General features: G+C 38.5%; 1 protein-coding gene across 5 annotated transcripts in view; it reads left to right on the forward strand.

The window, feature by feature from the left end:
* The window catches only part of Gria3 (glutamate ionotropic receptor AMPA type subunit 3), a 259149-nt gene that overhangs the window by 229720 nt on the left and 6983 nt on the right, over positions 1 to 22446 (forward strand). For 2 of the 5 annotated variants that reach the window (XM_034485108.2, XM_076918778.1), the window contains exons 14-16: positions 4180 to 4427; positions 19228 to 19342; positions 21964 to 22211. In XM_034485108.2, coding sequence (XP_034340999.1) covers positions 4180 to 4427; positions 19228 to 19342; positions 21964 to 22209 — 609 coding nt within the window. In that variant the 3' untranslated portion in view covers positions 22210 to 22211. Of the gene's footprint in view, positions 1 to 4179; positions 4428 to 4983; positions 5099 to 19227; positions 19343 to 21963; positions 22223 to 22446 lie in introns of all 5 variants that reach the window. The other 3 variants (XR_004604537.2, XM_076918780.1, XM_076918779.1) reach the window with 3 other exon arrangements.

A 22446-nucleotide genomic window follows, 5' to 3' on the forward strand; every position in this document is an offset into this window, starting at 1 on the left:
ATCACCAGATGAAGGTAATATATGATGTGAACATACAAGTCTATGAGTCAGATTTAACTCTAAGGCTTTGATTACTAAAGGAGCATTAATGAGGAAGTAATTGATATGGGCAGATACAAAGTTAGATTAAGGACCATTTTTTCTGGCCTTGAACTCTCTATGCTCCTACCTCAGCCTCTCAAGTGTTGGAATTACAAGTGTGTGCCATCAACTCAGGCTGCTAAATCATATTTTAAATAGTTTTTGCAAAGCAAAGTATGTATCTTTATTTAGCAGGTTGATAGGTTTAGCAAAAGACAAGGTCAAATCACCTTTAGACAAATTTGAGTTGTGGTGGTCATTTTTAGTCATCTCAATATCTTTGCTTATCTAAGACATGGTTTCTCTGTGTATTCCTGGGTATACTGGAACTCACTCTGTAGACCAGGCTGGCCCTCAACTCAGAGATCCACATGATTCTGCCCCTGAGTGTGTGGGGAGCCGACTGAAGGCGGCTATCATCCTTGCAGCCATCTTGAGCCATATACCCTGACAAGAGATTTGATTACAATAGCCTACAACAGCTGAGCACACTCTGATAACATTTTGTTTTAGATACCCAGGATCTTCCCTTAGATGTGTGAGACTTAAAGCTGTGATTTAGAGCCGAGACTTAAGGGCGTGACTTAGAGATCAGATTTAGATATAAGACCTAAGGGTGTGACTTAAGGGCATGGCTTAGAAGTGAGACATATAAAAGGCGAGAGGCAGACAGAAGAGTTCAGTACAACTTGGAGTTAGTTATTAGACATTAGGCACTTAGCACTTGGAACTTGGAGGCACTAGGGACTAGAAACTAAGGACTAGGAACTCAAAACTTGAGACTTGGACTGGGAAGAGAGCCTGAAGAATAAACAGGATTGAATCACACTCTGTCTGGTCTCCATTCTAAGAATCTGTCCTCACTCTCTCTCTCTCTTGCTGAACCTGCGGACCGGAGCAGCTTGGGGCAGTGCGGGCTCTAACAACTTAGCCCCCAAGGCTTTTTGCAGTATGGGTTCCAGCATTGATAGAGCGGTCCCCAACATTTTTGATGCCCAACGTGAAGCAGCTCGGGCCGTGACATGAGTGCTAGGATTAAAGGCTTGTACTACCACCACCCAGCTTCATCTTGCTATCTTTTGACAACAATGTGGTTGTCATCCTGACAAGGCCTATGTTTATTATTAAATAAACATAATTAGTGACCAAAGTGAGTGAAATAGTGCTACCTGCCAACATGGCTAGTGAAATGAATAAGGCATAGACTTTGTCCTCAAGAAATCCTCAAATAACAAGAGGAAAGACAGATATGTAGCCAATGCTCATTAACATACTATAACAGGCTCTGCAGCAAAAGATTGAGCAACCATCAAGGAGGTACCTCTGTGGGAACAGGAAAGACATTAGTAGACATAGCATTGGTTCTGGGTGTCCCAGGAATAATGAGGTAACTCAAGCAGAAGCAAAAAGATAATCAAAGGCATAGGACATGAAACTATAAGGCTGAGTTCAGTGAATAGTCTACAGTCCAGTGTGACTGGATCTGAGAAGATATCAGACATAAGACAAAATTTTGCTTTAAAATTTTTAAAGAAATTTTCAGAGAATTATAAGGATGGTTGTAATGAGACTAGGTTTGCACTTTAGGAGGATCAGATGAATAGAGAAATTAAACAAGGAGATCTCAATTTAATGGGGAGACAAGAGAGTCAAGAACAAAACAAAAGGGTTGATGGCATGCCCTAGAGAGAGCAGCTGCAATGGCATGGAAAAAGGAGATGACAGGTTTCCCAGCATTTCTACATAGAGGTAGTGAAGGGGAAAGTAGCATCAAACTTTCTAGTTTAGATGTTCAGTGGTTGAGTGGAAGCAAGAGCCAGGCTTTCTAATGAAATATTTTATAAGAAGTTATCTCTAGGCCTATCAGTTGGAGCTGTCTATCAGAAAGACTTGTTTTCTGTTCCCTCAAAGCAACTCTGCAACCTAACCTCTTATTTCTTCTTCCATTTATCCTTAGTCCTGACCAGCAGCACCTGTACCCTGAACTCTTAGAATAGCCTTCAAAGTAATGTCTTTGCTTCTACTCTGGCCCACCTTCTAGCCCATTCTCTACAGAGCAGTCAGAGTACTCTTTTAAAAATATTGGTTGCTAACACACACACACACACACACACACACTCCTCAAAATTTTCCAACAATTTTTGATCTCATGTAAAATAAATCCAAACTGTTTAATCATGACCCACAGGCTCTGACCTGATTTATCTTCCTACACTCATTTTCTATCACTTCTTTTCACTCACTCAACTTCAGCCATCCTGGCTTCCTTCTTTTGTGCTTTATGCAATCTAATCCTGTTTCTATCTCAGTGTGCCATTCCAGTGACTCCATGAAGGTCTCTGTGAGTGTCTAATCACCATAAACATGAGGCTTAATTTTCATGGAGGCAGCTCTGGGAATTCCAGGACTCATTTGCATAAGCCTGGGCAGGTCTCAAAAAATATAATGTTAGGAGAGGATGACAGGAGCTGTAGAAATCAGGAGTTTACTATAATAAAAGAAAAAATTTAAAAGTTCAATGTAGGTGACAAAAGTCCAAAAAATGAGCAAGTAAACAGCTTATCAAACAAGCCAGGATGGGTGCCAGGAAAGATCACAGAAGGACACTTGAAATTATGATATATGTTTATGAGTTTTACCATACCCTCACCTCTGATTAAATGTCTTCTTACAGCTTCTATCTAGAGTTCTCCTTCCTAAGGATCTAGCTACCAATTCAATTGGAAGTTCTGGGGTCATTGTGGTCATTCTTCCTTTATATTCTCTACAGGGATACACAAGGAGCTACAAACATATTAAGTCTTTGCTACACATTCTCAGCACCACCTAAACTTAAATGAACTTTAACAGGACTAAATTCAACCTGAGAAGATCAAGACAAGGCTTGATTTGGATGAACAGATAGAAAAAAAAAACTAACAGTTTTTGTGGCACTTCCATTTGAATGGAAACAACACTATTCATCCTCTTATATACCTCACAACTCCAATATGTGCTCCATAAATATTTGTTGGAAGGGTAGATGCATGACTAAATACACTAATGCAACTTTAAACCCCATTATTCAAAAATAATGCTCCAATGACAGAAAGCAAACATTTTGTTTATTCTATCATGGTTGTACTTCAGTAGTGCCCGGTTTATTTCTAAACACTCCAATTTAAAAAGAGACATCACAAATTCAAATGAGCTTATGGTTGAAAGAACAAAGTTCTGAGAATTTCGGAATCAGTAAAAGCCAATACAACTTAACCTAATGAGATCAGGAAAGGAAATAATAAAGCCCTTGCAATATTTGAAGGATCAACAGTAGGAATAGCACACAGAATTACTTTTTTTTTTTTTTTTTTTTTTTACTTTCTATAGCTTTAGCAGTTAGGGCCAAGGAAAGAAGTTCTAGAAAAAAAAGAAACAAAAGATTATCTCAAGACAAGGATGAACTTTCTTACCATAACAGACCTCCCATACCATTCTAATCACCCTTTTCAGGCAAATTCAGGATAAACATACAACAGGATGGGGGGGAGGCAATATTCCTTCATCTAGCAGAAAATTCAAATGAGAAAACACTTTTCAAAACCAAACTATAACCAGTTAGTGGAGCAATGAAACCAAGCTAGCTAGCCATGACTATAATTTTTAAGCGAATTTGAACATAGCAGAGAGCATTACAATAAGCAAGAATAAGCACACTTTGGAGAAATCTGTTTTTAAAACATGCTGACAGATGTCTGAAAGTGTATGGACAGTCACAGTGTAGCATGGCTTTGAGATTGTGGGCTGGAATGAAACATGTTTGGGGGCTGGTTGTTGCTCTTCCAAAGAACCAGAGTTTGGTTTTCAGCATCCAGATCAGGCAGCTCACAACTGCCTGCAACTCCATCTCTAAGGGATCTGATATCCAACCTCTTCCAGTATTTGAGGGTGCCTGCATACACACAAACACACACACACACACACACACACACACACACACACACACACAGAAATAAAACTTAAAATTGAAAAGACACATATGGTTTTTTACTTGCACAAGTGGCCCTCTGCAATGTCCTATCTGGCCATCCAAAGAACTGTTTGCTATCTTTTTTGTTGCAGAGATCCAAAATTGCTGTGTATGAGAAAATGTGGTCTTACATGAAATCCGCAGAACCATCTGTGTTTACCAAAACAACAGCTGACGGGGTAGCCCGAGTTCGGAAGTCCAAGGGAAAGTTCGCCTTCCTGCTGGAATCAACCATGAATGAGTACATTGAGCAGAGAAAGCCGTGTGATACGATGAAAGTTGGTGGAAATCTGGATTCCAAAGGCTATGGTGTGGCAACCCCTAAAGGCTCAGCATTAAGGTGGGTGGAATAATATAACAATATCCGTGTTGTTATAGTATTCCACCTACCCTGATGCATTTTGTTGTCGTTTTCTTTCTTGTGGAATTTGAGGTAACTTTTAAAAGTTTAAAATCTACAATATTCCATGGAGTTAAATAAGACGGTAAATTATGGTTTCATCTATTTAATGCATCCATTTTTTTTTAATGTTCTCTCTCTCTGTGTTGTCCTCTCTGACTGTTTGTTGCTGTTTTAATTTTACAGTTCAACGGCTTTTTCAATTTAAATGGTAAAAGCCAAGTTCTGGTGACGAATGTTAATTGCATGGATGTGGTGTTCTTGTTACTTTTTTTCTCAAAGACAATTTCCCCACCCCGCACACTTCAGTTTTGAGCAAATGTTATCCTCCATGCCACCTTCCAATATTTAACCCTGTATTTGCTGTACAGACATTTTTATAGCTCCACGTTCTGTGAAATTTAGCCAATTTGTCCTCTTGTGCTCCTTTTTTATACGTTAACGATTTCCTAAGCATTTGTGCATTTTCTTACAAGTTATGTTTTATCGTTTCAAGAAATGCTGTTAACCTGGCAGTATTAAAACTGAATGAGCAAGGCCTCTTGGACAAATTGAAAAACAAATGGTGGTACGACAAAGGAGAGTGCGGCAGCGGGGGCGGTGACTCCAAGGTCAGCCTCAATGTCACCACAACCGGGTACCCTTAGTGACGAGTAATCGGCAAGACTGTTATCTTATTATTGAGGAGAGAGCACGAGACACACACAGAAAGTAGAATGACCAGGTTATTCCCCTGCCTGGCAGCTTTGGGAACCAGAAAGACTTTAGGGCACTGCCCATATTTTTGATCTAACTTGGGTCCCTTCTTAAACTCCCAGACAGAGGCTCCCTGTCCACACCCTTTCCTTACTCCACACGCCAGACTGGTTTCTATATGAAGGTCATTATACAGATTTCGGTGCCCTAGGCTTTCAAAAGCCCAAGGGTGTCCCATGAGACTCCCCCATCTACCTCAGTTGAATCATGTAAGAAATCAGATCCAGCCACTGAAATGACAGGATATAATTTGTTTGGTTCTATTTTTTCTAGGATGTGACGATTGCTCATAAAAGTTTCTTGAGTGAGTGGGAGTGACTTCTATTACTTGTATGAGTGATGAAATGTTCTTCTCTGTATGTGATGGCTGATTTAAGTAGGCCCCACTTAACTTGAAAAGCAAAGAGAAAGACCAATTTCAAGTTAAATGGGGTCTTTCTTTAATAGGTCACCACATACAGAGACTTTGCAAAAACGGCTTTTATGTATTTGAACGTGTGCATTGCCTGTGATACTAGCTGTGTGCGAATCCCTGATTTGGCTTCTCTTTAGCTGTGTTTTTGGTTCAGGTAGGTCTAATTGTGATCCAGGTTGTCATCATGCGAAAACCCATCTTACTTGCCATTCTTTTGGTTCCTAATACTCTTCGGGGCTAGAATGGATCAGTAGCCATCACCCAAGCAACAGGAAATAGGGGCTTTCTCAGAGACCAAGACACCAAGTCATGGAGAAGCACTTCAGGTAAGTACAGGAGAAGACCTGAAAACAGATTTTTCTATGGCCCAAGGGGCATTCGAATGATACTGAAACTCGTGAGATCAGCTCTTGAACAACCAAGATACCATGGGCATCTTAAGGTGAAGAACAGTGTTTCCCAACCACAAAGCAACAGACAGGCAAGCCAAAACTTTTTTTCTTCAGAGACAATGCTTGTAATTCTGATCTTCTCTTTCCTTCTCCATCTCTTGGGATCCTGGCAGAAAAGCTAGTTTGCCAGTCTGCAGTATAATATGGGTTTGGAAACACTGCTCCAGAGCACTTTCAAAGAAGCAAAATTTCAAACAACTTTTATTCATAATCTTACCAGGCATTGGCAAGGCCTTTTATTGTAAAACCTTGATTAACAAGAATACACTGAACTGGTGGCCTGAATTGTCAGTCCCCATTCCAAACTTCCATTGCTGAGAAACTTTAATGATATCCAAAATGAGAAGACCTCGAGGAATTGAGTTTTTACATAGTTGCCAAGTGATAGCTGCAGCTATATCTTTCTCCTATAACTTCTCTTCATCTGGATTGACCCTCAAACATTAGAGGCTACTTCCCTGAGGCATGAGAGTGGATACAAGCAGTTTAAAGCGGCATGTCAGTAGCCAAAAGTGAAGTATTCTTATTAACAATCCCATCCATCCCTATGGATTCCAATTAATCAAGGTTTTACTATGTGCCAAAAAGCAGTGACTTTCTTTCTCACCAATGTAAACTGATGACACTGAAAATTTAGCCAATCATTTGCTTCATTTGATTTTCACAATGGCTACCCTGATGCCCAAAATATTTAGCACCTTCCTCTCAGAAGTTTTCTCATGGTATTAGCAGGCCACCGAGAACCTAATTCTATTATTCAAGTGAGTTACAGAATGAAAACGGAGCTGGATCGGATACTTTGTTATCATGAACTCATCATTCAGAGGAGCCATGGACTGAATCAAGATGCCTCTAAATAATCCACACAATCCCCAGAAGTGACCAGGAGTTGTACAATAACCAAGTGTTTGATGTTTTACACACAAACACACAAAACACACACACACACAGGCATGCATGCAAGCACACATACATACATACATACACACACACACACACACAAACTGGACGGATTTGACTGACCTTTACTTTTCATGAACCAATTTTGTATCATGAAGATTCCAAGTGGTTAAACTAGCTTTTTGCTAATTATAACCAACAATCACACTCTTTGTTGCTTTCGGAGTATTGTCTCTGAGTTTTATCTAGTAACTTTATTGCTAACATACAATTTCCAGATTTTTTTCTGAAATTTGGCATGCAAATAGAAAATATTTCAGTAGATCCTAACTGTTTCAAAGTTCTTTGGCCATAGTGCTACCTGCCAGGCAACTTGCAAATTACTTTTCTTGGTCACCCCTTCAATTTACCTTTTGCAATAAGCCAACTCCATTCTCAAGTATGGATAATAGTGGGATCAAAGCTACATATTCAACACCTGCTTCTTCTGCCTGGGAATTACCAAGGAGCCTGCATTTATCTTCTTCCTTCTTGCCACCTGCTTTTTTTTCTGAGAGTGAGCACAAGAGGGAGCGAGAAACGAACTTGATTGACTGTGTTTCACAACTACTTCGTGGGTACCATCCAACATGAATTCATTCAGAAGGTAGAAATGCGCTGAAACCTCCTTAACTCGAAGTGCTTTGATTAGTACTATGGAATAAACTAGACAAGGACCAGTCTACAAAGTAAATTTATATGACTATGGATATGGACAACAAAGGTTTGTTAAGCAAATGAAGAGTTTAGACTAGACTGTCAGTTGAATATTTTCTTGAGAGAACAAACCTTTTTGTTTGAAAGGTTGGAAGCACTCATCACATACAATCATATTCATTATAAATCTACCCAGTAAGACAGTTCTCCTGGGGAGCTCTGATAAAGCAATGTTTTATAGCCAGTCTGAATTGCAAAATAGAACTAAAAGGAGAAAACATCATGCTTCAGACATATTTTGTAATTCAGGATTTGCTTCCCTCATTCTGACAATTCTTCCTCTGTGCTAGTTCAGTTCAAGGAAGTTTTATCCTAATAGTAAAATGGCTTGAGAATTACACTTCCTTATTGACTCTTGTCCCCAGTTAACATGACAAAATGACCATTAAAGGTAACATCATTTCATAGGGAAAGTGAAATCCACAGGTGGTGCTGACTTTGAGACAGTCACACAGCCAATGTCAACACATATTTTCTGACTTTCAGATTCACCTCTTCTGAGAATATTGCAGAGAGCAAGCTATTGCAACTACCCACCCATGAATGGTGTGAATCTGATTGCATGTGCTGTTTCTCTAAGAATCAGGTTCATTCTCAATCGCCTTGGGTACTAGGCAAATGGCATATTTAAGCCATCCTAGCCCTTAGTACTGATTACTAAAAATGACAATAATCACAAAACCTGTCATTTGTAAGTGCCTCCACTATTTCAAAAACACTTTTACACCTATTATCTCTGAAACTGGAAAAGGGAGAAAATACCTGTATTGCTTATCTTTCTTTCTTGCTCCTATAACCTTTAAATTATGTTAAATTGTTGGCAATTATGTTAAATTGTTGACTTTTCCCTCTCGAACATGAGACAGCATGCATTCTGAGCATATTCTACAAATTTTACTATGATATGGAAAGAACAGGAACTTTTCATGCTGTCAAAAATGAGTACACGCTTAAACTAATATGAAAGATAAGCTGTTTTCTTTTCTGAATACAGGGAATTAAGAAAGGGATCATTAACTCGAGTAGCTCCTGAATAAGACCTATAGGCTAGAACCAAAACACTGCTTGCCTGTACCAATTTCTCAAGTCTAGGCTAATAAATCCTGGCCAAATTATACCTGATCTGCCCTTGATGATCTATACATGTACAGAAATAAACCATGGAAACAAAGGCTGTGGTTTGGGAATTTTCAACCAACAAATCACCCTATGGTGTTGTTGCTTTGTTATAAGAAGTGTGAAAATACAGTAATTAAGAGGCTTGTAGGTTGTTCCAGCTATAAACCTAGATCACTAGAGGTTTGAGAGACAGCTGATGAAAGTCTGTCACGGTAAAAACAGAGCAGATAGTGATTTTGCTGAGTTCCCATATAAGGGCATTAACATTCTTCCACAGCTATCAGTCCTCTCATAGTTTTACATCCTATCCTTCCACCCACCTAATTTCATTCCCTTAATCTTACATAAATGATGCCAGCTCAGTTTTTCTGTATACCTTTACCTTAATAGAACAAAGAATGTCAGTAAAAACAAGCTATTTGTTCCTGGAGTGATAAGATACTACAAAAACCTATCCCATCTCAGCCTAGATTTGTATCAATGGATTTAAATAGACTTCTAGTATCTATACTTTTAAAGATGAAAAAAGAAGAACACCACAGATTGTGCAACTTTGAGAACAATGAAACAGAATGTTTAAAGGGAACCATTCTGAACTCTTTGACTACAGTATGTATTGCGCCACATGTAAGGTACCTTCACTTGTAAGGCATACAAAATGGTGTAGAATAGTAATAAAGAAATGTAGTTGAAATTAAAATAAATAAAAACTAAAAGAAAATGACAAGTATGTGCCACACACATTGAGAAAAATCATGGAACTTATTTTAATAGATTCAAAAGCTCCTGAAATTAAAATTCGTTGTATCTGCCTTCATCTATGTGCTTTAACGTACATTTAAAGTTTGTTCTCTTAAGAAATTTGACAGTTTTCTTCCTCTTCCTTATCTTTATCAATCTTTTTTCTTAAAAAATTAATCTTACACATTTGCTTAGCAAGTCTTTCATTCAGAGACAGTAAAAAATGGCACTTCGAGATAGCCTGTTTCCAAATTCCCTCAGATCCATAGTTGGTGCTACCTAAAGGAATGAGACTATTGCTGTTTTTCCCACGTGTATAACATGAGATCTTCAGTTTTGTATGTATTTCTCCTCCTGTGTTTGTCTACAATTTTCCTCTCCTATGCCACCATCTCTTAATTGCTTCTCTTCCACACCCAGAATTCTTTGACAATCTTGGGCCTTAGGGAATGGACATGAATCTGCATCTGCCTTTATCTGCAACAAAAATGGATCTTTTACTGGCAGGAGCCATTCCTAAAGGTTGACACTTTGGATGCCCAGGGTTAAGATGGATCCCAATGACACTTTATTGACACTGTTATGTGTATAGGCAAGAACAATTACAGAACGATGACACTTCCTGAGTCTTAGCAGAAGTTCCTGTGAATCCCCAAGACTTGTTTGGGATCAAGGAGTAGGGTGAGTATACTATACTCTTCATTGGTTTGCATGTTTCTGTGCTGGTACTGCCTCCTGGAAATATGAAGAACCTGACAATTTTTTTTTTCATGGTAGTGACTAAATTTGCTTCTTGAACTGATTTAGGTCTTCTTCCCAAGAGCAAATCCTCACTTTCTCTCAAATGACTGCTTCAAGCAAGGGACCAGTTATATTAAGAACTGAACCAGTCCAGTACTGCCAAAACCAATGATTTTGCAAATGATGCTAAAAAAAAAAAATAAATTCTACCATTGGGGAAAAATGTAATCCACAAAGAAAATACCATTTAATTATTTCATTCTTTGACTTAAACACAATTGACTGTGTGGCCTTAGCATAATTTCTGTGATTAGGACATGATTGATTATATATGTTGTTATTCTGATAACATCAATATGCTTCTTATTGACAAACAATAACCAATATATCCAACACCAGAGGTACAGAAAGAACAGCAGGAGTGAAAAGCAAGAAGGTAAGAATGATGCTACACAGTTGTCAAGAGGAAGGACACTGTTACCATGGCAAAGATTGAAATGATGCATATCTGTGCCCTTTCTTCCCCTTGAGGAGAAAATAACTGGGTTTCATTTCATTTGAAGAGGTTATAGAACCACGCTGTCTGAAAGGTAGGACAGCCATGGAAAAGAAATATGAAATATTTAATGCACCTAAGTCATTTTTATTAGGGTGGGAGTTGGGGTTGGTGTAACAGGGTGGGGGTGGATTTTATAGAGAACAGTTAAAGTCCATTCTCTTTTGACTTTTTAGAGAGCGGTATAGCATTTGGCCCTTGGCACATGAGGCTGGAACCCATTAGTCTGAGGTGGCAAAAATGTGGTCTAAGTGTTGGATTAACATTTTTTATTCATTTTATCTAGCACTAAAATACATGTCAAATATGGATCTAAAGCAGCAGCATACTATATTTTAATATGTACATATTATATATACATATGTATATATATAAACATATATACACAATGTCTATATGTATATCAATATACACAGACACTCATAGTAAGATTGCTAGTATTTCCTGTCTACCATCACTACTAAGAATGCAGGCATGATGTGTGTGCTAGAATGTGTGTTGAAAGGGATTGGTATGTGCCTTTGGTTTGGCAATCTGTACCAAGTTTATAAGTTAGATATATACCCACCATTTTTTCAATCTATATTTGAATACAACCTAAGATTGATTATCTGTAGCCCGAAGACTTACATGTCTTCAGAAATGTTCATCATTTGAGTTTCTGACCTCTCTTGGTACTCCTGAAATAAAGTAAATAAAACATACTTATACATGATAAATACCAACCACATTTGATGACTTGAACTTTTAATGCATGTTAAAATGGAGTTTTTAAAGCTTACTTGGACAAGTGGGAGTCACATTTACAATGGGGTTTTTTTTCTTTTAACTATGTCAATCATTTTCCCAACTTAGTATCTTCCCTGAATCCCTGCTCTCTCTTAGGAAAAAAAATTGAGTCAGGAATTTTTCCACATAGTTAGGCTGTGAAATAGTTGTTTTACTTTTTAGTAACATAAGCCAGAAAGAGGTCTAGTTTTTTGACAGAAATCAATCAGAAAATCTATGATCTGTAGAATCAAAGTTTCTCTTGTTTTGAATATGAGAGGCTATCATATGGAAACACTGCTGGATTTAATTCCATATCTCAAGTTTACTTCTCAGGCTGCTGTGAAAGCACAGATGGTCAATACATTTTAGTCATTAGCATTGTTAGGCCCTTAGAAAAATGACTCCCAGCTTTCAACTCCTAATGTTATATGCATGCATTATTGAATTTGCTCTTTGCACTTGCATTAAATTATGATCCCATTAGCAAGGAGTTAAATAGGTTTGAGCTACATTTGTGAACTACGTGGTTATAAATACTCTCTCAGATGTGGCTTCTAACAGCTAAGCAGTGAATAACTCTGCAAATCATTAAAGCTTCCTCTGTGAAGATGAGGGTCACTTGAACACTCAGAGTTTAGTAATGCCAACAGTCAAAGGGTATGGAAACAACTCTTAAGCGATCCAAAGGCAAAAAAGGCATTTTTGGAACTGTCACAGCCTCCAATAGCTGGCACATAGACAAGTAAATTCCTTCACTACATATATCCAAAGTGAACTAATAAAAAAAGAATATGAAAAGCCACATGTTAAATCCTATCACTCAGCAAGGCTTCTTCTCTCTTTCTTAACCATCAATTGACTCCAACAAACCCATGCAGTGATAGCTATGCCTGCCTGCACATACTGTTTATGCAGAGTAATACTATTGCTTCTCCAAGAGAGGCTAGAATGAGACACTAGTGACTGATTACCATGACTACCTGAAGTAGTCTCAGTTTAAAGATGGACAGAAAAATGGAGAATACCTTTCTCTCTCCACAGGGCTGATATTCCAGAGGCTGTTCAGAAAAGTACCAAGGAGCAAGAATTAGTACCTTAAAAAACAAGTGTTTGGATGCAGAATAAGGTGTCAGAAATTTTCCCAGCTTCATTTGTGACCTTTTCCATTTTTATTGCCTAGGTTATTATGTTGTCAGAGCAGATTTCAAATTACATTTATAAACTCACCATTCTTGTTCATATATTTCTTTTGCTTTTTTGTGTGATCTTTTCTTTCTCTACAACCTACATATTAACACATATATCTATCCTTCCTCAGGGAAGATCTTTGGGAATCATTAATTATCCAACCATTTGCTCTTTCAGCATCCATATTCAGAAAGAGAACATGCAATCTTTTAGATCAGAGTACACCATCCAGTCTTTCAGATAACTCAAACTACACCATGGGTGTCTATCCAGGATCAGAGTCATATCCATAATTTAAATTCCTTTCTTATCCCTTCTAGGGTCACCAGATTACCTGGGGATATCACCTTGGTAATGAGTTTATGAGATTCAAATTCTCCTTTTTTGCCTATAAGGAGCCTCAGCACCCCCACTTAACTCCATTGAGCACAACAGGGCTCCAAGAAACTTCATTTATTATTTTAAGTACTTGAGGACATCAAAAATTTAAAATAAACTTGGCAGTTGTTTTAATCAAAAGGTTTATTTAGTTGGGTTTTACAAGAGAAATACTACATTCACAGAAAAATAAACCAATGGTATTCTTATCCTTAAGCTGTGTCCATGTATAAAGTTTACCATTATGAAGAAAACATTAATTCTTTAAAATGGCTGGATGAGCCAGACCCTGAAATTTAGACAACCACCACCTGGAGAGGCTGTGTGCTGGACCGTGTATACAGAGTCCTTTGTAGCTGAGTTAGTGCCAGGTGTGGATGGCTGAAACAAGCAGATTTATTTTATCATGTAATCATATTTTCTTTGAAAATACAATTCATGCCAGGCTTGCTGGCACATATCTATGATCTCAGTTCTTGGGGGGTAAAACAGAAAGATGACGAACTGAAGGTCAGCCTCAGCTAAATATGAAGGCTAAGGCCAGCTTGGGCTGCATAAAACTAGAAGACGAAATGAGGGAAGAGAGGTGGGAAGGCTCAGTGGGTAAAGGCACTTGTTTTGGAGTCTAATGACCAGAGTTCAATCTCCAGAACCCACGTGAAAGTAAGGACAGAACTGACTTCCACAAGTTCTCTTCTGACCTGACCATGAGTTTCAAGACACACACACACACACACACACACACACACACACACACACTTTCAAAAAATAAACATTTTTAAAAGAAAGAATTAATTATGAAAGCATTATACATTATTCCTCCTATATTAAAAGATAATAAACAAATGTCAGTTCCCATCTGTCCTCCATACTCAGGAATAAACATCCTGACACAGGTCCGTGTTATCTTCATGTATTTTTAGAGACTCTAGAATTCACGTATGCCCATGCACCCACTGCACATCCGCTTGAGATTCTGCTTTGATAATCATTTTTATGACTTCTATGTCATAAAACATTTCCTTCCCCAGAGAACTTTACATTCTTGCTCCAAGTCCCAAACCTTTTTTTTTTTTTTTTAAAGGAGACTAGCAAGTTGCTTTCTAAATAGACTCTGTTTCATCATTTCCATGTCTCAGGAAGATTCATATTAAAAAAAAAAAAGACAAAATGAAACACGAACACACACACATTGCTCAAACCTAACAGTGTGAAATTTATAAAATGGAAGTTTGAAAATAGGGAAGAAAAGCATGGGGCTTGGGGATAATTCCCAGATCCCATCAAATTCTATCAGAAAGCACTCTAGTTTTCTCCTTTAGCTTGCTGACCAATGCCTCTACCTTATGATGGTTCTGCTCAGCAAAAAAGCTCATAGCAAGCTTTTCAGAGAGCAACTGCTTGGTTAATTTCCACGATAGAAATCTGACCTACTTTAATTCTTTCTGTTCTCTATTGAGGTGAACACAATAAATATTTCTGACTTCTAATTCTCTCAGGTACTCAGTCAAGGGCCTGCAGTAATTGCTTCAGACGTTTCCCATGCCAAGCATTGCTGCATCAGAATAAAAGGCCTCAGCTGGAATATACGCCCTTGGTAGATTGATAGTTATTTGGAGAATTGGGGTCCTTGAAAAAATTGTTATGGACATCTAAGCCAGAAGAGAAAAAATGAGGAGAGCTACTACTCTTGTCTATGTTTCAGTGGGCAATGCATAGTAGAGGGTTCAATGTATATTCATTTGCCTTTCGGCCTGCTCCGTGATATGTGGAGGCTTAAGCAAATTGCTTGACCTCCGTGTGCTGCAGTTTCATCATTTATAAAGTGAAGACCATAAATCTGCCTTCTTGGGGTAGCCACTAAACTTAACCAATAATAAAATTGACTAGTGTAATTATGTAAAGGAACTAGGCTGAAAATGAAAAGCTAAGAGTTATCTTTAAAATGGTTATTTACTGAGGGGGGGAAATGTCATAAATGAGGCTACAAAAGCATAAAATCGATATTTTAGAGAAGCATGTGGCTTAGAAGGAATCATAAGACATGCACAGAAATAAGGCAAGATGGAGGATGACGGAGGGAAGAGAGAAAACATTTGAGCTAAGAGAAAAAAAAAATGCCATCCTGACAAAGCCATCTAAAGTGACCAAATGAATATGTGTATCTAATTCTCCTTTCTTCAAAACACCAGTGTGTGTGTGTGTGTGTGTGTGTGTGTGTGTGTGTGTGTGCCTGTGTACATATATAGTTGACTTGAGTTAGGCTTCACAATACATCTAGTAAGGCATAGGAATGGAAAAACCATTTTAATCAAGGCATGTTTAAGCTACCATTTTGGAAACATAGTTTATCTCACAGTAACACAAACTAGCAGGAACTTTCTTCTCTTAATACCTATCCTCACTTAGCTGAGTGGTATTATCTGTGATTTCTGATTGCAACTTTTATGTTCCTTGGATCTGCTACTGCTTGAAATGTTTATTCCCTCCCCTCACCCCATTTCTATTTTGAAGTTCCCAAGAGCACATTGGTTCCTTCCCAAATTTTGTTAACACTTTTTCTTTCTGTCTGTCTGTCTTTTTTCTTTTTTTCTTTCCTTCCTTTCTTCCTTCTTCCTTCCTTCCTTCCTTTCTAATCAAAGACTAACCTTCTAGAGGCGTACTGTCTGTCAGAGCTCTTTACTGTCCTGAGTATCTCAGAGGACATCTGAATGCTCTAAAGCCAGCTTTGTCAGCCTCAGCATTATTGGTGTCTGCTGCCAGATGATGCATTGTTGTGGAGGCTGTCCTGTAATTATAGGATATTTATCAGCATGCATTGCCTCTACCCATTGAATGCCTGGATCATTCCCCAGCTCATCTGTGACAACAAAAATGACACCAGGCATTACCAAATGTCCTCTGGAGGACAAAAGGCCCTGCCCCAACCCCCTGCTCAAAAGCTATTACACTAAGATAAGCTGCACTGCGAACTAGCTGTTCTGTGAAAGCTACTGGATGGCCCAAGGCAGACATAGGCCATTTGTCAGAAGGAGAACATTAAGATACTGAGATACTAAGTCTGGGCTTAGGCAAATGTCTATGGTTGACAGAATAAGCACCTATATCCCAACAAAATTCATTAATTCTCCAAAGCAATGCTTATAAAACATTTCGTTGTAGGACTCTTCATATTCTTTAAAAAACTATTGCAAAAATATAAAAAGAATTTTGTTTATATGCTTCATCTAATATTATTCATCATGCCAGGAATGAAAGCAAATGTATTTTCAAAACAAAATTTAGAAAAGTGAAACCAGCCTATATTTTTGCAGATGTCTTAATGTATAGCTTATATTAAAGGATGGGATTATCATTTCTACTTCTTCGTTCAATTTGTTATGATTTCACAATCAGGTAGCCTCTGAGCAATTTGTATATAATAAAGGAATAATAGTGAAAAGGGCAGTTGGTACCTTCCTAACACTATAAAAGACTTTGACTTCACAGACCCTCTAACAAGAGGGTTTCAATGATTCCCCCAGGGGTCCCAGGAACCCACTTTGAGAAACACTGCTCTAAACCACACATTTTACTTTTATCAATCTATGTCACTTAAATGTTTATGAATACCTTCTAAACCCAGGGTCTCTAGAGAACCTTTTATTAGTGTGGTATAAAGTGTTATACCACTTTATAAAGTGTGGTAACTTTAATCAGGCTGTTCTGTTCCTAAGACCTAATAAAAGCAGCAATACCGAACAAATTGAATGAGGTATTCTTAAGAATACAGAGCCTTAAAGGAGAATGAGGCCTGGTAAGAACACAGTCAGAGAGCAATGAGAAGCTACCAGACCTTTTGCAATAAAAAGGGAGGAAGTACAGAAAAGATGAATAGGCCCATTGAGCCCAGGTCACCCCTTATGTTATTGGGAAGCATCTTGCCCTGTATCTTAAGGCGAGTTCCACAATGCTGTGTCTCACACCAGAACCTGGCTCAAAACACAACCCTGGGAGAGCAGTGATGGTGATGTCATAACAAATAATGAAAAAAGAAAGGAGATAGACTGTGGGGAGTAGAGGAGAAGGCAACTCCACATTGCTTTCAGGGTCATAGGTGGTCTTGCTGACCTTTACAATAGTCTAAAACAACTTCCACTGCCAGTACTGTCTTAAGCAGGCTAGAAGTTTTGTGTATGTTTTGCTGCAATTCTGGTTAGCACTCAAGAAGCCTAGGCTTTTGAGTGCTGATGGAAAAAAAAAAAACTTGTTTAAAGTATAATTAGAACTCAATTTCCTTGTAAGACACAGAATGAAGATATTCTGAATGCTATGCTCTTGGTAGAGTCTACCAAGAGTGTCACCTCCTTGCTACTAAAGGTTTATAGCTTTTCAAATCCCAAGCACCCTGAAATTGCATATTATTTTTAAATGCCGATGCATATCTCAGAACATCTCAAACTGAGATAGTCCCTCTGCCCTCAACTGCAAATGGAAAAAGAAGGGAAAGTGTTTTGGGGAGCTGGTGTGACAGAGGTCAGATCGTTGTGATTATACAAAATCTTGTCTGTAAGCAGATATGTCAACAGGTCCAAGTTATCTAAAATAAGCTAAGAGGTGTTATAGCATGTCCATAGTTACATAAATTTGTGTGACTTCATTCTTTAAAGCCAGTAGCACTAAACCAATACACTATACTGGCAATACTGTTCAGCATGAAAGTGAACACAGTTTATTACCTCCTCATAAAATTATGTCACCCTTTTGATACAACACATTTTTGCCCAAAGTTATTAAAGAGACTTTATTTCAAACTCAGTAGCTATAGGAAGAAGATAGGGTAGTGGTCACTATTTCTATTTGATAGCTGAAGAAATCTCTCAACGACAAAAATCTTTGTCCTAGGACCAGTAGGGTTTCACACATTGTGCCCAAAGGTTCCAAATATAATCAGCATATATTAAGTAATAGACAACAAAGAAGCAAGTAGTAACTTGGCCTCCTGAGGATGTATTAGTCGCTCACTTAAAGAGGTTTTTATTTTACCAAACTATTCCTCTACAGTCCTATTCAACAATGGCAGTTTCAGTTTGCCATTTTACACAACACTGTACTAACATTCTACTTGGAAACACTTTGGTCCACTTTCTGAGTACTTGACTTGATTGCAGACACATCAGAGAGAGGGAGGGAGGGAGAGAGAGAGAGAGAGAGAGAGAGAGAGAGAGAGAGAGAGAGAGACTGTCAGCAACTCAGAAACATCCCATAGGCCTGTTTTCCTGCTGTTGAAAGTGCTCCTCATCACACAATGTCAAGGTCTACATTGAACTTTTAATGTTAAGAGTAGTGTGTGCATAGGAATTAGAATGTATGGCTGTTGCATGAGAATATGTGTATAGTTCAGTCCTTCAGGAGATCATTTTTTAGCTGGGCAACAGATTTGTGTAACAGGGGACAATTAATCCAAAGGCATGCTGTCTATCCAGGAGCTGTTTTTCTGTTCAGATTCATCCATTTGTCTTGGTCCACAATAATACAAATGTTTCCCTTTCTGGCTCCATTCCCTTCCCAACCCCCTCCCACACCCATAACTTGCTTTCTGTCTGGAAGTACAACAAGACACCCGGTTAGATCAAACCTAACACGCCTCTGTCACAAAGTTACTGCAAGCTGCCGCCGACCAGTGTCACTTGAGGGGAGACCCTCCTCACTACACACAGCCTATCTTAAGGAGTGCCTTTTTTCTATCCTCATTATTTAACAGTGTGTGCCGATTACTCAAAGCGATATGGGCAGGCCCTGGTAAATATAGCGTTGCTGTAGTGTTAACTTTTTATAAGGTAATGCTCAGGTTGCCTGCAGTGTCTAAAATTACTCTGTGGCCAGGGCCCCCTGCTTTATCGCTTTCTATAGTTTTAAAGTAGTTTGAAGCTTGAATAACATAAAATAACATAATATAATGTTATTTATGTTATTTCCCACGTGAAGAACGCCTGTAAACCTTGCAGTATTGAAACTCAGTGAACAAGGCATCTTAGACAAGCTGAAAAACAAATGGTGGTACGATAAGGGGGAATGTGGAGCCAAGGACTCCGGGAGTAAGGTCAGTCGCTGAAGGTCTTTTTGTACTGATTAGCAATCACATTTTGACCCACTGTTTATTTTCTACCCCCAAACGGCTTTCCTTCCCAACACACACACCCTGCCACAGTGGGACCCCTTCATAACACCAGCACTAGCGGAAGAAGGCAAACGGCAGCCTCACAGGCCTGCCTTGGGACGTCAACCCATTGTAATAGAGATCCATTATGATTAGGGACTTGATCTGGCTCGATGCATTCCCAATGCTGGAAAAGAATGAACTGTGTTATAAAGGGGTTTTACTGTCGTTCACATTTCGAAAGTTCAAAGAGAAAATAAAAAACCAACCTCAACTCAAATATATTTATATATATATATATAAGATGCAGTTGTGACAGTACTTTATCTTAATCTCTTGCAGTGTCAGAGACTGTAGTTGTAAATACCATTGGTTATTAATATATTATGTCTTTGCCATCAGAAAACAGTCAAACAAACAACAAAGACTGGTCTCTGTAAGCAGAATGATTAGCTCCCTCCCAGCTGCTGTCATACTAAATTCAGCATCTGTTTGGATCTCAAATCTTATTAAGTCTGTCACACTTTTCTCTTATAAAGGTGTCATTTGAATCTCTGTATGTAATACTTTGAAAATTGAGTCGCATGCTCCTTAAGGGTACACATTGTCAGGATTAACATCACATTGATAAGCATGAAACACTCTTCCCCGCCTCCTTCCTGCCCCCCTTCGCTCCCCTAAGAAAGTTCTTTTTAGTTTCAAATTTTTGCCTTTTCCTTTTTCTAAACTAATATTGTGGTATCAGTTAATTCATTTCATGAAACGCCACTCATTTTCTCCATGCAATGAACCATTTTGCTACTGGGTTTCTACATCCCACATCAGGGAATTTGGTTAAAAGTCAACACATGGAACTTAAAACTTCTGTTACTGCTACAGATCACACAGGTTATGATAAAGGACCTTTTGCCCCATTCAGTGCCATGCACATATACATATATGATGGCAGAAGGGGGGGGTTCCAGAAATTGGCCCATTTCTTGATTGAATATGGACTGCCCTTACATATAGCCTAGTGGGCTACCTGAAATGGCCACTGTCCAGTAAGTGAAAGAAGTTCTTACTGTTACCTGCCTGTCATTAATTCTAGAAAAGTGACTAAATATAAGGCTGTCATGGACATGAGGCACCCCTACATCCTTCCTTAAATACAATTCAAGTTGGCTTTTTTATTATAGGCATAGGGTTGGCTCCTATGGAAATAGAATCAAAAGAATGTGGCCATTTAAATATATCATGACTAGCTGAGCTACAGCACTGATGGTCAGCAATAGCCATCATCTGTCCACATTTAAATATGATCAAAATTCACAGGCTTAAAAAATTGAGTATTCTTTTCAACTCCTTTCAGCAGCAAAATGGTTACATTCCCTCTAAAAAGACTACAAAATGCTATTTTTTTTTTTTCAAAGAAAGACTCCTGGCCCTTGGTGTATCCTACCTCAAGGTAGGGCTCAAGACACCAATTTTTTTCTTTCCATTGTTCAGCAATTCAGTTTTTGCTTTTTCATGCAGGTAGACAGCTTAGCCAGGTTTGCTATTTGACCTGAAAGTCACTGACCGCCTTCCTCAATTTTTCTTCCATCTTAAATAGAAAGCAGATAGGTACAACATTTTTTAACTAGTCCTATACTCCCTGGAGTAAAACTTTAAAATAAGCTGAACTCTGTTTTTCTTTTTTTTCTTTCTTTCTTTTTTCTTTTTTCTTTTTTTTTTTTTTTGGTTTTTGGTTTTTGGTTTTTGGTTTTTGGTTTTTGTTGTTGCTTTTTTTTTTCTTCAATGGTTTAGAAAATCTTTCTGATTTGTGTGGAGCCAATCCAGGGCACAGTGGACCCTCCTGATGGCTCCATTAAACTTTCAGGAAGATGGAGTGGAGCCAAGTCTCTGTGTTCTCCTGTTCTAGCCGCACAAAGACTTGCTGCCCTGATTTTGAACTTAGCAACCAATACTCCACGGGGTCAATGTATCAGTCACTGAGGGAAAGAAGGCTCAACTCTTTTTACACAAACCCCCATGAAGTAAATCCCCACACAAGAGTAAAAGGGACCTCACCTAGTATGTTAAAGATGAATTATTAAGAAAGTTTGTCACAGGGAAAACAAGGGAGAAAGGGGTACTGTGGGGCAGAGAGGGGAAAGAGTGCTTCAGTTCCCAATTGAAAAAAAAATGTTCCATTTATAGAGATTATGTCACAGCTCAACTCTGGAAAATGGTGTGTGTTTGGACTGGCAGAGAGATACATTCTGCTTGTGTTTACTCTTTTGTTCCCCTGGACAAATGATGTTTTATTTTGGTGGTTGAACACTATTGAATATTTGGAGATACTAAGAATGAAAACAAAAGGACATTGAGGTGTGAGAATCAAAACAGTCAACAGAAGCACAATCTACCATCTTGCTGGTCATTTTAAAACCTCAGCCAGTTGCCAGAGTTGAGTCCTAACACTTACACAAATGTTTAGTTATTTTACAACTTAGAATTGCCCTATGCTGTTGTGATGTGTTATGATGTCCTCTTGCTTTTTGTTTTCCTCAAGAACTAATCACCTTGTTCATTTTTCTTAGGACAAGACCAGTGCTCTAAGCCTGAGCAATGTGGCAGGCGTGTTCTATATACTTGTCGGAGGTCTGGGGCTGGCCATGATGGTGGCTTTGATAGAATTCTGTTACAAATCACGGGCAGAGTCCAAACGCATGAAACTCACAAAGAACACCCAAAACTTTAAGCCTGCTCCTGCCACCAACACTCAGAATTACGCTACATACAGAGAAGGCTACAACGTGTATGGAACAGAAAGTGTTAAGATCTAGGGGTACGGTTAAGGTCTAGTAAACTAATCAGCCTTACGTTTGTGTGTGTTAACCTTTTTGTTGTTATTCTTTCCTATATCTTACTTTATTTGGTTTCTAGCATTGTCTCCTTGCTACAAGTTAGTTATCTTTAAGCAATGATTGTGCTTTCTTGTCAGTGGTTGTTGCTTTTCTAAAAGCATAACTGGAATTAAGTTATGGTCTGTGACAGGAAATTAAAAAAACAATTCTTAAGCA

The sequence above is a fragment of the Arvicanthis niloticus genome, chromosome X, assembly GCF_011762505.2.
Source record: "Arvicanthis niloticus isolate mArvNil1 chromosome X, mArvNil1.pat.X, whole genome shotgun sequence".
Lineage (NCBI taxonomy): Eukaryota > Metazoa > Chordata > Mammalia > Rodentia > Muridae > Arvicanthis > Arvicanthis niloticus.